General features: G+C 41.7%; 1 protein-coding gene across 6 annotated transcripts in view; it reads left to right on the forward strand.

The window, feature by feature from the left end:
* Positions 1-16,911, forward strand: part of GRIK4 (glutamate ionotropic receptor kainate type subunit 4) — a 689,615-nt gene that overhangs the window by 542,996 nt on the left and 129,708 nt on the right. For 5 of the 6 annotated variants that reach the window (XM_020984853.2, XM_078146898.1, XM_020984864.2 and 2 more), the window contains 2 exons: positions 3,622-3,729; positions 6,600-6,803. In XM_020984853.2, coding sequence (XP_020840512.1) covers positions 3,622-3,729; positions 6,600-6,803 — 312 coding nt within the window. Of the gene's footprint in view, positions 1-3,621; positions 3,730-6,599; positions 6,804-16,911 lie in introns of those variants that run through there. The other variant, XM_078146900.1, reaches the window with a different exon arrangement.

Raw genomic sequence — 16,911 nt, forward strand, 5'->3', positions numbered from 1 at the left:
TTATAAGCCATTACCCTGAGGGCAGGTATTCTGCCCTTTTTTGTACCCCCAGTGCTTAGCGCAATACCTGGCACTTAGTAGGTGCTTTGTTACTGTCGTTTAGCCTTTGTGACCCCATTTGGGGTTTTCTTGGCAAAGATTCTGAAGTGGTTTGACTTTTCCTCCTCCAGCTCTTTTTATAGATGGGGAAAGTGAAGCAAACAGGCTGAAGTGACTTGCCCAGATTTATACAGCTGATAAGTGTCTAAGACCAGATTTGAACTCAGATCTTCCTGACTCCAGGCCTGGACAGCTCTCTCCACTGCGCCATCAGCTGTAGGTGCTTAATAAATGTTTATTGATTGATTGAGCCCCAACTCCAACTCATACTTACCTTAATATGGCAGAGATCCTCAGTTTGAGTGGTCATAGTATGAGGATCTGGACCAAACCAGATATATCAAGGCTGTGACTGGATTTTTTGTAAGGTTCATGGCCTACCAAAGTCTCATGGGATGGCTGAGTTCACATGAAAAGAAGTACTCTATATAGTGGCTGAGGAGATAAGGATGGAAGAGACTCAAATGAATAGAGTGACCAGAACTTTGTCCCACGTTGCCAATAACGTGAGGGGAGGGGAGCAGCACTTACTCCCTACAGCAATCCTCTGCCAGCCCAGAGTGATGCTTCTCTACTTCAGAACAGCCTACTCATCCCCTCTGTCATGCCCCATTTCTGATGCCTCCTCTACCTCACCTCTTCCTGGCACTTGGTGTGTTGGAGTCCAGCTACGCAACAGGGCCTGAAGATGGACTCTGGTGACATGCTGTCCCCTCTTCCAGTGTGACTGCCCCTGACCTAGTCATATTTTCTTCTATGTGCCTGCACCCTTGTCCCTCAGATGAATCTTCCTCAAATGCTGTGCTCCCTGGTTACTACTCTGCCACATGAGCAGGATAGAAATTCTATAACTAGGTAACTTGGGGTGCACAAGAGGGAGCAGAAGTCATTAAAAACATAATGTGAACAACAGGGCCTCATCAAGTGATGGCAAATACCAATAATTTAGGAGACCCCAGGCTGTGGGTTACTCATATGGAGAATGGCTTCATCCTTTTCTTCCCTGGGCTGTATATAGAGCTCTTCCCCTGAAAATTCCCAGAGCTACCCAGGCAGAATTTTATAACCTCAGCCTTCATAACACAGCCCTGAGCATTGGTGATATGTGGAACAGGACTAGGATTTGGGGAGGCAGGAATGTGTCTCATTTTCAAATGGGATGGGAGAAGATTATGGACTCTGTGGATCGCCACCCAAAAAATCTGGCTATCTGGAAAAGGGACTCAGGAGGCCCCTGGATCTGTCCTCAGCATTGTTCTGTTAAACATTGTTATCAATGACTTAGTCAAAGTCACAAATAGTGTACCTGTCAGATTTGTGGATGACAGACAAAATGCAAAGAATAGTAAGATGCTGGATGACAGCATCAGTATCCAAAAAGATCTTGACAAGCTAGAATGATGGGCTGAATCTAATAAGATGAAATTTGATAGAACTACATGTAAGGTCTTACTCTTGAGTTCAAAAAAATCAGCTATACAGAGACACAGAGATGTAGCTAGCTAATACTTCCTGTGGAAAAGCTCAGAGTGGGGGAAGGAGGAGGGTGGACTGGAAATTCCACATGAGTCAACATTATGGCATGGAATCCTAAAAAGATTGGCAGTATGGATGGCATAGGGGAGAGAGAGCTAGTTTCAAATTTGGGAGCTGGGTTCAAATGCTGCTTCTGACAAATGCTGACTTAGTGAGTGACCCAGGGGGAAGTCACTTAACCTCTCAGTTCTCTAAGCAGCTCTCTAAGCCTTTCTAAGCTGCAGAGCAGGGGCTGATCTGCATTAGTTTATGAGGTGCCCTCTCCTGGCATTTCCTTATATTAATGAAATCCCAGGTCCATTCTCTGCCCCATCATTTGATTTTAGACTGCATTAGATTAAGACTGCAGAAGAATAGTGTCCAGACCAATGGAGTATTTAATAGTGCTGCTCAATTCTTCCTTGGTCTGGCCACAGCTAAAGCATCACGTTAAATTCTAAATGCTTCATCTTGAGAGGAGCTACAGCAAATCCAGAGAAGAGAGTGCTTAAAACCATGTGCTAAGAGAATAGTTCAAGGACAGCTGGTGGGACAGTGGATAGAACACTGGGCTTGGAATCAGGAAGACTCCTCTTCAGGTGTTCAAAACTGGCCTCAGACACTTATTACCTGGGTGATTCTGGGCAAGTCACTTAATCCTGTTTGCCTCAGTTTCCTCATCTGTAAAATGAGCTGGAGAAGGAAATGGCAAACCATTTCAGTATATTTGCCAAGAAAACCTCAAAACGGGGTCACGAAGAGTCGGACATGACTGAAATGACTGAATAACAAGAAAAAGAATAGCTCAAAGAAATTAGACATGTTAAGCCTGGAAAAGAGGACATTCAGAGGAAGGGGAGGATGAGAAAGGATGAGATAGCTGTCTCCAAATATTTAAAGGCTGCCATGTTGAAGAGAAAGTCTTTTTTCCACCAACTTGGCTCCTGTAATAAGGAATCATAACAATGGGTAGAAATTACAGAGACAGGTTTTGGCTCAAAATGAGAGGAAATGTACTATTAAATAATGCTGCTTCAACCTGGACATTGCTGGAAGTCTTCAAGCTGGGGTTGAATGACCATTTGTCAAGGATGTTATAAACATCCTGTTCAGCTGGGGGTGGATTAAATGATCTCTGAGGTTTGGTCCAACTTGTTAATGATTCTATGATTCCTGCTTCTTGGTCCAGAAGCCTCATCTCCCATACCAGTGGGGGAATTTTGGAATTTTGGGGGGTTTTTGTTTGTTTATTTTTTTGGTGGCAAAATGAAAGCCAGAAGGTGACCTAACAAGTCTTTGAAATGTTGTTGCATGAGAAAAGGGAACCAGCTGTTCTCTATTTTTGATGAGATCAGAGGGAGAGGAAGTAGGTTAATACAACAACATGAAGAGTTTAGGTTAGACATCAAAAGGACTTTCTGACATGATTCATTTAGAAAGGCTCATTGAGGTAGGTTGTGGAATGGCCTCCCCTAGAGGTCTTTGGAAAGTGGATAGATAATGATAGTCACATTCACATACAGCAAGAAGAACTAAAACAAATTCTTATAGTCTTTTCTTGTCCTGTGATGCTATTACCAAATTTTCCCTGTTCTTTTATATAAGAGAACCTGACAGAAGCACTTTCCATGTCTCTTTCTTGATTTTCTTTTCCCTCAAAGTTCTCCTGTCCTTTTTCTTTTATCTTCACATACTTGCAGGTGCCCTGAATCTTTCCCCAAAATTCCCACCCTCTTCCCTACCTGATCTTTTGTTCATTTCCAGCATACCAATTCTGGTCTCTATTCCTCACCTTTCTGTCCATGAATTGAATGCACTTCCACCCGAGGGCAGAGAAATGGCCTCTCAAGTGTCTTCCAGGCACAGAAATCTGTGATACTTTATTTATCTCCTGATCCCAATGCCCTAAAAAACATTCACAGTTCTCCAAGTTCCCCAGATCACCTCCTCCTTGGGGGAAAATCCACCCCCAATGTCTTCCCAGTCCTCTCCTATTGATCTCCTCAGATTGGCCAGTGGCATGTGTCAGAGGGCCTCAGCATGGACAACCATCTCTCCTCCTCCAACATCTCCGACAGCCTCTTCAACACCACCCTGGTCGTCACCACCATCCTGGTAAGCCAGGCCTCAGCCTCTACCTCTTCTTTCTTGGTATCCACAGTTCCCTAGGAGGGTATGCCCATCAGGGCTAATCAGTCACAGAAGTCCTGGTGAACAGCCAATCCCAGTTCTAATCACAGCACTGAGGCCAATTGATGACAGTGTAATTAAAGTCAAGTTGCTGGTTCATTTGGAAATATTATTTGATGGCTTCCAAGGCGTCTGGGGAGGAAAGCTAGAGTGGGGAGGTGGTGCCATTGATAAATGCCTCTGGAAGTAGGGTATCTAGAATGCTCCAAACAGCTGCTTGCTACAAAGACAATGTGGACTTATGTCACAATGGGTAGTCCATATGGGGAGAAGCCCAGTCTTCCTGAACAGCTCTATGTCCCTAGACACTCTGCCCAGTTCAGTGTCCCTGTTGCATAGGGGCAGGCTGGACTTCCACAGAGGGTAGTTGAGTATGTGGGAGCAAACCTGCCCGGTTGGGGCCTTTGTGGGTTGGGGAATGGATAGAAGTGACCAGGACACAGTGACCCATGGGTTGATATGTAGGGTACATGCTTAGCCTTAGTTGGGGACCCATTTCACCATGCTCTTAAGAGTCCTGGGATATGTTTGCATCCTTTACATATATAGAAATATTAACCAGGCTGTCTTAGTGATTATCTAACAAGGAAGGGGAAAGATAGGGAGAGATCAGATATCTGAAATTTTTTTGTGATGTTTAGATCATAACCCATGCATCTCCCAGACATGATTCATTATTCTTTATTTATTTCATTCATTCAATAAATATTTCTTAGGTACCTACTGTGTGCCCAACCTAGTGGCCAAGCACTGTGAGTGGTACAGAAACCCTGTAGGAATTTGGGGGGATATAAAGCCTTTGTACAGTGGGAACCCAATTAGAACATTGCTGGCCTCTTTCTCCCTGGAACAATGCTGGTGACACCAGTCCTTCCCAATAATTGGGAAATGTTTGATGATTCTGGGAGAGTCTTTGGGTCTCCCAAGAGGTGAAGTGAGCCAGGATTGTTTCATCTATTGTCATTGTATCCCTAGCAACTGTGTAGTGCCTGGCAGATGGTAAGTGTTTAATAGATGCTTGTTAATTGATTGATTGCTCAAGGTCACACAGGGCAGCAAATAGTAGACCCAGAATTTGAACCTGAGTCACCTGACTCCAAATCCACAACTCTCTCCACTCATCTTTTAATAACTATGACGTATTCAAAAATGTAGTGTCAGACTGCATAGCCCCTAAAATTCAGTACACATCTGAGTCGGTTCCCTGGCTTGAACTGCTGGTCAGGGTGTGCTCAGGGAAAGCAAATTTATTGATTGATTGATTTCAGCCAAGCAAAACAGCATGGGGTAAGGAGGAGAGGGAGGGAAATCTGCTGGAGGAAAGAAACAAATATATCGTATGCCAAAGTCAAATAGCAGTGACCTTTAGCTTGGTTGATATTTTGAATGATTCCTGAACATAATTAATAAAGGTTTGTTGAATGAATGAATGAATAAACATGAATAATGGAGAGTTTACCATAAATACAGCAAGGACTCATAGGTTTGGTTTTTTTCCCCAAAGAATCACCTTGCAAGTTATTCCTAACCCTATTGTGGCTTTCTCCCCACCACACACTCCTTACTACCACTATCTCACCTCTACCACACATAAATTTATACCAGCTATATGTTAAATACATTTACTTTGACAATTAAAGAAAACATTAAATTAATTTGGAAGGACAGAAATTTCAACAGAATTTCCTAACATGCCTTGAGATTCAATTTTTATAAATTTTAATTCAATTCAATAAGTATTCATTAAGCATTGTACTCAGGACACTACGTCAGAGGTGTCAAACACACAGCCCCACCAGCAGCATGAGACCCATAGCACTCTAAAGTGCTGCCAAACCAGATTAAAATGTACTTGGGAAATATTTCACAAAATAAATAAAATACAATAAAACATAGATAATGTTAACATGTACTTCTCTAAGTCAATACACAGGTTGCAGGGATCCCTATGTACCAGTTTAGAAAACTCTATTTGAGTTTGGCACCACTGCTGAATATTGTGCTTTGGAATACAAAGACAAAAAACAAAACAATACCTGCCCTCAATTGGCTAACATTCTACTCAAATAACTGGAGTCATCTCTGAGTATGACCAAACCACGGCTGGAAGTCCCTGGACCAGGCTTTTTATCCAGCTTTATATTCAATCCTTTTTAAAGGATTGACGAACACCTACTCTGTGCCCAGCACCGTGCTAGATATTGCGCAGGACATAAGAGAAAGATGACATTGACTCTGCCCTTGAGGAATTTACAAGCTGGTTGAGGAGATGAGACTTGTATACAGTCCAACTGGGGAGAGACAGAACTAGTACTCACAAGGCAGGGAAGGGACAGCCTATGTGGAGATGACTTAAAATGCTGTGGGACTTCAGTCAAGGCAGAAGTTAATCAGAGAAGGCTTCTTGGAGGAGGTGGGGGTTCAAATTGGCCTTGAAAGATTGGCAAGATTTAGCCAAATGGAGGGGATGGGTAAGGGAGGATATTTTAAGTATATGGAAAAGCTTGAGTGAAGGGCCAGAGATGGAAATGATAAAGACACACATGGGGAAAAAAAGGAGAGTTTTGGCCCATTCCCACAAACATAGCCCATGCTTTGGACCTTGTCATCATCCAGAGTGTGCATCTCTAAAACCTCACATTTAGAGCTTCCCTTCTCTGACCACCACCTCCTTATGTTCCACCCCAATTCCTCTCTCCAACCACTTATACCTACCCTTCTTGAGCCTTGCCAAGTGTGTGCTATTGATATGCCAGGGCTAAGATGAGAATGACAGCTGCCTAGTTTCGCTGCAGGAGAACCCATACTTAATGCTGAAGGGGAACCACCAAGAAATGGAAGGCAATGACCGCTATGAAGGCTTCTGCGTGGACATGCTTAAGGAACTCTCGGAGATCCTGCGCTTCAACTATAAGATCCGCCTTGTTGGGGATGGAGTATATGGTGTGCCTGAGGCCAACGGCACTTGGACAGGAATGGTCGGGGAGCTGATTGCTCGGGTAAGAAAGGGACTGTGGGTTATCTCAGACCTAGATTAAGAAGGTGATGGGGAAAGGGGAAAATGGGGTCTATATTCATATTCAGCACACACTACTTGTCATAATCAATAGTGTTCTTTATTTGAAATATTTTATTGATGCTTTGGTGGTGGTGGTGTTTTTATTACATCACTGGTATTTCTCATAAATCCTTTTCCCACAAACCCTCTTATGTAACAAAGAAAAAGCATTAAGCAAACAAACCAACTCATTAACCATGTCTGAATGCATCTCACATCTAGTTCATCTTCTCCAATAAGAGAAAGAAAATATGTTTCATCATCCATCCTCTGAAATCAAGATTGGTTATCATGTCAATATGAATTCTAATACCTTTCAATATTTTCCTTTCAATTATTGTGGCCATTGTTCTCCTCTCTTGGTTCTGCTTTCTTTGCTCTGCCTCAGTTCATTCAAGACTCTCCAAGTTTCTCTGAAGTCCTCTTAAGTTATTATTCCTTATTCCATTAAGTTAATGGAATATTCCATTAATATTCCATTAAATTGATGGAATATTCCATTAAATTAATATATTGGAGTTTGTTCAGCCATTCCTTGATTAATGGGCATTGATGTTGTTTCCAGTTATTTGCTCATGTAAAATGTCCCTTTAAATATTTTGGCATATATAGGATTTTTCACTATCTTTGACATCTTTGTAGTTTAACAGTAAATTTTTATGGGATCTTAGTTATCCAGAGTGTTCTGAAAAATAGTAGGGGCTTAATAAATGTTTCTCAATCCAGGAAATATTGGAAAATTTGTGGATATTCCAAACTCATTGCTTCCCCAACTGAAAGTCAATTTCCTTGATCATTAATACCTCTCAGAAGTTGGGAAGATACAGTGAAAATTGGATGAACTCAAATTGAGTTAATTTGTTATTTATAAGAACCTCTCAAGCAAGAGGTGGCAACTAATGGGGGAAAACAAGCTTGAGAATTTTCTATCAGCTGAATGAGCAGTACTTCTTTTGTTGTTTATCATATTATTTTTTCATCTCAATTATCTTTATATAGCTAAGGTGGTCAAGGACAAGAAGTATGGTCAGACATTTGGGTGGTCTTGTAGATTTTTTTGTCTTTTTTTTGTGTTTTTTTTTTAATTTTGTGGGGTTTTTTTAGTCTTATATATCTTAAAGACTAATGTGCAGGATGGGGTTAAAATTCCAGCACACCATAGATGGCAGGACAGAGAGATTGTATAAAAGGAAATGGGACCACAAGGAAAACTAAGTATTCTTGGTACAAGCACAAGGTTAAATAGTCATTAAAAGGTCTTTTTGCCAAAAGAAAATAACTAATTTATTGTTAATCCTGGAACAAGATTAGAATTATCAACTTAAAACTTGAAGGGAATTCATAGAGTTCATCAGTTGTAGGGCTGGAAGAGGGAACTTTACTTGTCACCTCGAATGCTTCCTCATTTCACAGAGGAGAGGAGAAGAGAAACTGAGACCCAAATTAGTTGAGACTTGTTAGTGAGTGTCAGAACTAAAACTAAAACCCAAGCCTCCTGGATCCCAAACTTTGTTGTTGTTTTTTATTCAGTCATTTCAGTCATATCCAATTCTTCATGACTCCATTCTGGGTTAGAGTAGTTTGCCATTTCCTTCTCCAGCTCTTTTTACAGATGAGGAAACTGAAGCAAACAGATTGACATGACTTGCCTAGGGTCACATAGCTACTAAATATCTGATGTTGGATTTAAACTCATGTCTTCCTGACTCCAGACCTCACACTATCCACTGAGCCACCTAACTGCCCAAACTAGTACTCTCTTATCATGATCAGGCTTTTCAGTTTTTGCACGTATGCAGGTATGTGTTTACCTTAAGGTTAAGATAGATGACAATAACTCAGTCGAGAGAGCACATCTGTGGGGGTCAAGATTTCTGGATTCTTTCACATGCTGAGGGACAAAATTATAACAGTCCCTTCCCCTCTCTGGACCTCAGTTTCCCCACTTTCCCAATGGGATGATGATGCAGGGGATCAAGCATTTAACTAGGGAGTCAGGAAGGAAACCTGGGTTAAAATCCCACTTCAGACTCTTACTGCCTGTGTGACTCTAGGCAAAGCACTTAACTTCTCTTAAACTCAGTTTCCTCATCTGGAAAATTGAAATAATAATACTTTGTAGCACTTACCTCACAAAATTATATTAAGGAGCAAATGATAGAATGTATACACAGTGCTTTGCAAACCTCAAAGCAAAATACAAATGCCAATGGAAATAATAATAAATATTGTCATTGTTGTTGTGTTAATGATGCTGCTATTGTTATCCCTAACTTTTGTCCATGACCTCACAGCAGGAAGCAGGTTAATGTTGAAAGCAGTAATGAGATACACCTTATGCTCTGCCTTAGAGAAGAGTGGAACATGATTCCAGTAAACCATCCTTATTTGTAAAATATGGGTGGCAGTGTGGTATTGCTCATGAATAGAGAGATGCCCAGCTCTAGTGCAAATAAGAGCAGCTACCTAGCAAAATGCAGGCTTACGAATCAGCTACAAAAGTCCTGGGGAGCACTGGAGGAAAACACAAGGGGAGGGAGAATTGGAGTGGGGGAGGCCTGTGAAAGTATCTGCAGGGAACCTAAGACTGTCTTTGAGGCTCCAGCTCACCCCCTCCCAATGAATACATAGGCATTACTAAAGGAGGATTTACTGTTTTTCCTTTCCTGCTTAAAGATTCCCTGCTGGGGCATTTTTCCTGCCCACATGTAGAATCCACAGTGGGGATGGAGTCCAAGGGCTAAATCAGGGGTGGGGAACCTGCAGCCTCAAGGCCACATGTGGCCCTCTAGGTCCTCAGTGTGGCCCTTTGACTGAATACAAATTTCATGATAGTTCTGTGAGGTTTGGATTCAGTCAAAGGGCTGTACCTGAGGACCTAGAGGGCCACATGTGGCCTCAAGGCCATAGATTCCCTACTCCTGGGCTAGATCATAGGAGGATGGGACACAGGGTCTCCCAATCTCTCTTGCTGATCTACTTGGCCACCTGTGTCCTAAACCTGGAGTCCTCTGGGTATCCTATATGAGGATAAACATAAGAGGATGGACTAAATGACCTCTGAAGGAGACTTTAAAGTGACAGATTCTCTACTTGTAGGAGAAATTCATCCCTTCTCCTTCTGGAAGGTTGCATGAATTATAATAGCTCCCTAGAGGAAGTCTCAATGATTGACTACATGAGTGGAGAGGAGTTTGAGTGCAGGCACCTGTTGAGTGACGTCAAGAAGTCAGATTGAGACCTTCAACTATGCCACAGACAATCTACCAATGTGAATAATCCCCATGGAGCTCATCAAGGGTTGAATATAGCTTCTGAGTGTCAGCAGGCCTGATTCTGTACTTTATAGGGTGAAAATGATCTGACCACATTCAATTCAAGAACTTGGGCCAAAATGGGGGATCCTTGCATAGCCAGTCAGTTGCCAACTTGTACCAGCTATGCAAGGGACTTCTAAGATATCCTCCCAGGGAAGAGCAATGGTCCTTAAAATTTAGATCTGACATTTTCCTATCCTGCAAGAATAAATGTCTCAACCAGAAGCATTGAGGTTGGCCACAGTTAATTCCTCCTGAAGTCTAGAATAAATTCTAAGAGATAATATAGAAGGGAATCAATCATAGAATGTTAGAGTTGTTGTTCATCCTTCGTTTTGAAGAGGACCGATGACATCATGGGGTGATGCCTTGAATGGAGAGTGAATTGTATTTAAAGTGAGGCAGAGTTGCACAAAATAGTCAGCCTCACTCTCTCTTCCTGGGTCATCAGAGTCCAGTGGCAGGACAAAAATCAAGATGATTGGCGATTGCCCAGGATGCAGTGGATGACCTTGGCATCTTCAATGCCTGACCAAGCTCTAAGCACTCCACAGTGCCTGGTTCATGCGCCTTCATGATGAATTGTAGAGGTCACAGACTTGTTGTTGTTGTTGAATTGGAAGGGGCCTCAGAAATCATCTACTCCAACCTCCTCATTTTGTAGATGTGGAAAATGAGAACCAAGTTAAATGGCATACCCAAGTTCACAGGCTTAGTAAATGGCAAAGCCAAGAATAGAATCCACGTTTTCTGACTCGAGTCAAATGGAGAATTGTTTCTCCTTGTGTAGCTCCATTGGATCACGTATTCCCCTTAAGGTCTGGAGCACTGTTTGTGCACAGTAGGTACCTTAATATAATTTTGTTGCGTTGAATTTGTCTTGATGAATTCAGTGAGTGAATGGAAAATACATTTGTTAAATGTTTACTAGGTGACAAGCACCTCACTAAGCCCTGGGAATACAGACAGAAAAAGTTACATAGGCACTGATCTAAAGTAGTCATACTCTAATTAAAGGAGACAACACACAGAAGTCCAGTTTCAGGGCAGATGGAAAGGCCTGGTGATCCTTCATTTCATTAGGAGGAATGGAGTTGTTGACTTCCATCTTAGTCAAAGTCTGTGAGCTATCAAGTATCCCAGACAAAGAGAAGTGCACCTTTGCACCCCTTGTGGTGCCTGCTTTTCCACACCCCCACATCCAGCATCCCAGCCTTCTTGGAAAGAGTATTAGATGACCAAGCATGAGGGGAGGGGGTTGGGGAAAAGGCTAGGAAGATAAGATATACCTGGTGGTGCTACCCTGGCCATCCCATATGAATATGGGGGGAGGGTCAGAAGATAATTTTGAATAGCTTAGGGATGTGATATTTCATGATGGAAAAAGTACTGGACCTACCATTAGGAGATTTGGTGTTGAGTTCCAATTATATTATTTACTAGCTGGGTAACTATGGACAAGTCATTTCACTTACATGAGCCTCGGTTTCTCCGTATGTAAAAGGGGGATAATAATACTTGCATTTATTTCCAGTATCTCCTTCAATCAGTCAACAAGTATTTATTAAGCCCCTGCCATTTTCCAGTTTGGGGGATATAAGTGCCAAAAATGAAACACATTTCTCTTGCAGCTCTAGTCACATAGAGCTTACATTCTGATGGGAGAGACATCAAGTACATATAAAATATCTATATTACAAACAGATACAAAATAGTTAGGTACAAGGTGACTGAGATCATTTGGGAGGGAGAGAAGTAGCAGTTAAGGGAGACCAGTAAAGGCTTTATGGAGAAGATGGTGCCTGAACTATATCTTAAAGAAAGAGAAGGTCTTAAAGAGGGCAGAAATAAGAAGGAAGCATATTCCAAGCATGGAGATCAGCCAGTACAAATGCATGGAGATAGGAGGTGGAGTGTCATGAGTGGGGAACAGAGAGAAGCTAGTCTGAATAGATAGCAGAGCATAAGAGGGGGAGTGATATCCAATGAGTCTGAAGAAATAGATTGGGGACAGGTTGTAGAGGGCTTTAAAAGCTAAACTGAGGAATTTATATTTTATCCTAGAGTCAATAGAAAGTCCCTGGAGTTAGTGGAGCATAGGAGTCACATGGCTGGATCTACACTTGAGGAAAATTACTTTGGCTGCAATATATAGAATGGCCTGGAGTAGGGAGAGACTTGAGGAAGGGAGACCAGTTTGGAAGTTGTTGAGATAATCTAGATAGACAAGAAGTGAATGAGGGCCTGAACTAACATGGTAGCTGTGTGAGTGGAGAGGAGGGGTCATATGTGAGAAATTTTGTGAGTATAGAAACAGTGAAGTCTGGCAACTGACTGAACATGTGGGGTGAGGGAGAATGAGGAGTCCAAGATAATGTTTTTTCACAGGTTTGCTGTAAGAAAATCTATTTGTAAGCCTTAAAATACTATAGAAATGAGAGTCATTATTTTTTTTAAACTGGAAATGTTAATCTATTGATCCATTCATGCCTTTTTCCTCTGTCACATCAGAGCGGTCTCAGCTTGTTCTTGGCTGTATAATGGACCTGGGACTAGTGCAGCCTGAATGAGGATAGAAAGAGTATTTCTATCTTGTGGATGCTTGTTGACCACTATAAATTGGCTCATGCATACCTTGGAATGATAGTTTGTCTGTTGAGAGTTAAGGGCAGAGGAGGCAAAGGTAACGGATGAAGAACGGCTATTGGGAAATACTATGGTCTTGGCTAGGCTACCTGAAATAATCTCCAGAGTGTACAACTAGAGGAACATATTTGAAAGGGGAAATTACTTGACTTGTCAAATTAAGATAACAAACATTTATTACACACTTACCAAGCGCCAGGCACTGTGCTCAGCACTGGGGAAGCAAAGATAGATAAAAAAAATAGCCTCTGCCCTCAAGGCTCTCACAATCTAACTGAGGAGACAACTTAATGACTGTGTATAAACAAGATACATACAGGATAAATTGGAAATCATCTCAGAGGAAAGACACTAACTTTAATGGTGACTGAGAAAAGATTCTTACAGAAGGTAGGATTTTAGTTCAGATTTGAAGGGAGCCAAGGAAACCAGAGGTAGAAGTAGGAAGGGAGAGAATCCCAGGCATGTGGGACAGCCAGTGAAAATGCACAAAATAGGGTGTCTTGTACAAGGAACGACAAGGATGACAGCATCACGGGATCAGATGTGGAGGGGAAGAAATTGATAAGAAGACTAGAAAGGTAGGAAGGAGCTGTTATGAAGGGTGATAAAAAGCCAAACAGAGGATTTTATATTTGATCCTGGAGGGAATAGGAAACCACTGGAGTTTACTGAGTAGAGATTGGGAGTATCGTGGTCAAAACTGTGCTTCAGTAACATTACTCTGTCAGCTGAGTAGAGGATAGATTGGAGTGGGGAAAGATTTGAGGCAGGGAGACCAAATCAGTAGGCTACAATAATCCAAGAATGAAGTGATGAGGGCCTGCACCAGAGTAGCAGTATTAGAGGAGAGAAGAGGACATATATGACAGATGTTGAAAAGAGTAGAATCAACAAGACTTGGCAACAGATTGGCTGGGGAAGGGTGAGGTGTGTAAGAGAGAGTAGAATCAAGGACGAAACCTATATGGTGAGCCTGGGTGACTGGGAGAATTGTGCCCTCAACAGTAATGTAAAAATTAGAAAGAGGGAAGGATATTGGGGGAAAGATAGTAAGATATGTTCCATATAAGAAAATCTTGAAAGGGAGAATTTAATTACACAGAATCTTGGAATTCTCTCAGTTTCCAAACACAGTGATCTTTTGTTAGTGTTTAGCTTTCTTGACCTGTCTGCACCATGTGATCACTATCAACTCTTGGTCTCTGTGACACTATGCGTCACTGTGAGTCATTCTGTGACTCCTCCTGTGTAATCTCCTTCTATAGAGATCTTGAAGACTAGGAATGCTAGCAAGTCTTATCCTTTCCCTTGACTACAATACTCAGTTTCACCAGGGCAAAGACTGTGTCCTGTCTAATGTCTGTATCTATCCCATCCCTTGGTGCAGTGTTTTATACAGAGTAAACATTCTATAAATGTTTACTGAATTGAGTATAATTAGATGACTTTAATGTAGAACTAGAAAAGGAATTTAGAAACCATCTAGCTCAGCCTTCTCATTGAGTGAGAAAATTGAGGTCCAGAGAAGGAAAGTGATTTGCATAAGGTCATTTATTAGAAAGTTGTAGATCTCAGGTTTGAATCTAGGTCCTTTGCCTCTAAATTCACTGTCTAAACCTAATTACAGTGTATGTACCACATGGCCTCTCACATATTGCTAGATTATATAAGGCAAAGTAATGGCCTGGATGACCTTCGGAGGGCCCCCCTTTCCTACTATTGCTCTTCCCAGTGATGGATCATGTGCCATTTTGTTATCAGAAGATTACCCAGGACTGTGGAGTTGTTCAAAGTGAAGAGTAGTAATTGTTAAAGAGCTTCTAAGCATATTTCCTACTATGTATGAAAAGCACTGGAGCATTTCTTGTGGTGCGGAAACCATTATAAAAGAAAGATGCTGTTGCTGGACAAATAGATACATATATAGTGGGTCAAATGATTGACCCGATTCCTCCTGGCAGTGTTTCTGACTGGTGGAGATGTTGGTTGCTTTGGGAGGCAGCTCATGTTTGAATTTGCTCTTTGCCTATACTCAAATCCTTCACAGCTCAGTGATCCCTGGGCCTGGCCAGTTATTGCGTTCTACTCACATAATTCCATTCCCTTAGCTGGAACATGCTACTCCCTTCTTCAATAATCCAAGGCAAAACTATCTTTCAGTGGTCACAGAGGAAGTCGCCAGTTTCTCTATTGTTCACTATATTTTCAGCATTTATTTTCACTAGATTCATTTGCATTTCTAATGTTTCTTGTTAAGTCTTTTTATGTGTGCTTGTGCTGATTCCTCCGTTAGACTGTGAGCTCTCTGGAAGCATTTAATAGCAAAAAGAGCACTAGCCCTGAAGCCAGAAGACTTGGGTTTGCCTCCTTATTCTGCTACTTGTTAGGAAAGAAGGAAGGAAGGAAGGAAGGAAGGAAGGAAGGAAGGAAGGAAGGAAGGAAGGAAGGAAGGAAGGAAGGAAGGAAGGAAATGAGCATTTTAAGTGCCATGTGCTAAATGTTTTACAAATGTCATCTCATTTGATTCTCACAACAATACTAGAAGGTGGGTATTATTATTATTCCTATTTTACATTTAAGAAAAGAGGTTAAGTGATTTGCCAAGGGTCACACAGCTAGTGTCTGAGGCTATATTTGAACATATGGAGTCTTCTTGGCTCCAGGCCTGGTGTTCTGTCCACTGTGCCATCTAGCTGCTTCTATTAACTATGGACCTTAGACAAGTCATTATCTCTTCATCTGTAAAATAAGGAGGTTATAATAAATGATCTGTAAGTTTCCTTTTAGCTCAAAGCTCTATGGAATTAGAAATTAATTGCAAGAAGTGCAAATGCCACCTTATTCCTTCACCTGGTCACCTATAATACTGCAACATGTGTGATAATAGAAGAACATTCACTCTGTAGTGTTTGACTCACACATACTGATTGGCCTAGAAAAGAGTCAGCATGTTAGAACAGGATGGGACCTTGCAGAACTCATCTCCAAGAATCTTCCCCTTTCCTCCACTCAGATATGGTGAATGTGTTGGTTTTTCCTTGTTAAAGAGATTTTGCTAATTTGTTACAAGATTTTAAAAAATCATCTAGCCCAAATCCCTCATTTTGCAAATGAGGAAATTGATTCCTGAAAGGTTAAGTAACTTGCCCAGTGTCACACAGTAAATTAAAGACTTGAGAAAAGGTCTCATGGTTCCCAGTCCTATTTCCTTTCCATTCCGCTATATTGTCAGTTACACCAAACCCCTCATTTTACATAGGAGAGGCTCAGAGAAGGGAAGGGATTGCTCAAGGTCATACCCCTAGTTGGTGGCACAGTTGGGTCTTGTTCAGAGAGAGAGGTGAGCTTCATTAGTAACAGGATGCAAGTGGGGAAGATATAAAATAAAGGAGTCAGAGAACCTGATAGTATTGTAGTCTCCTTAATATTCCTGGTACAGTCTGATGATCACATATTCAGACTAGATCAGACATCCTTTATGTGTAAACCATAAATTAAAGTTGGTATGTGTACCTTTGATCTTCTCAGGGTGTGGTTGAAAGACCCCAATTCCAAAGGTGACCCTTCTCTTGATGTAGCTCCAGAATCACACTCTAGGTCATTCTTTATGCCCTGTCTACCTGACAGCACCAAAGCCAGACCTTCAGTAAGAAGTACCATGGACAGAGCACCTACTGTGTTCAGAAATCCTGTTAACCATTCTGGAGCCATGCAGAATGCATTGAGTGCCCAGCTCAGCTCTAGGCTTTGAGGGAGATACACAGTCTCTGCCGTAGAGGAGCTTACTGTCCCAAAGAAGAAATAAGATACGGACATATGGAAAGGTAAAGATAAGTTCCTGACAGCAGTGGAAGAAATGGCAGGATACCTCTGACATTCATATAGCATGCCAAGACTTGCAGAATGATTCACATCCATTATCTCATTGAATCCTCACAACATACATGTGAGATTGTAATGCAGGTATTATGATGCCTATTTAATAGACAGGGAACTTGAAGCAAAGAGAGTTTTCTGATATCCAGATGACCTATCTCTTCCCCAAGGCCAACTCCTCTACATGTGCCCTTCATCTCACCCCCT

Source organism: Phascolarctos cinereus, unplaced genomic scaffold (assembly GCF_003287225.1).
Source record: "Phascolarctos cinereus isolate Bilbo 61053 unplaced genomic scaffold, phaCin_HiC Scaffold_726;HRSCAF=1367, whole genome shotgun sequence".
Taxonomy (NCBI): domain Eukaryota; kingdom Metazoa; phylum Chordata; class Mammalia; order Diprotodontia; family Phascolarctidae; genus Phascolarctos; species Phascolarctos cinereus.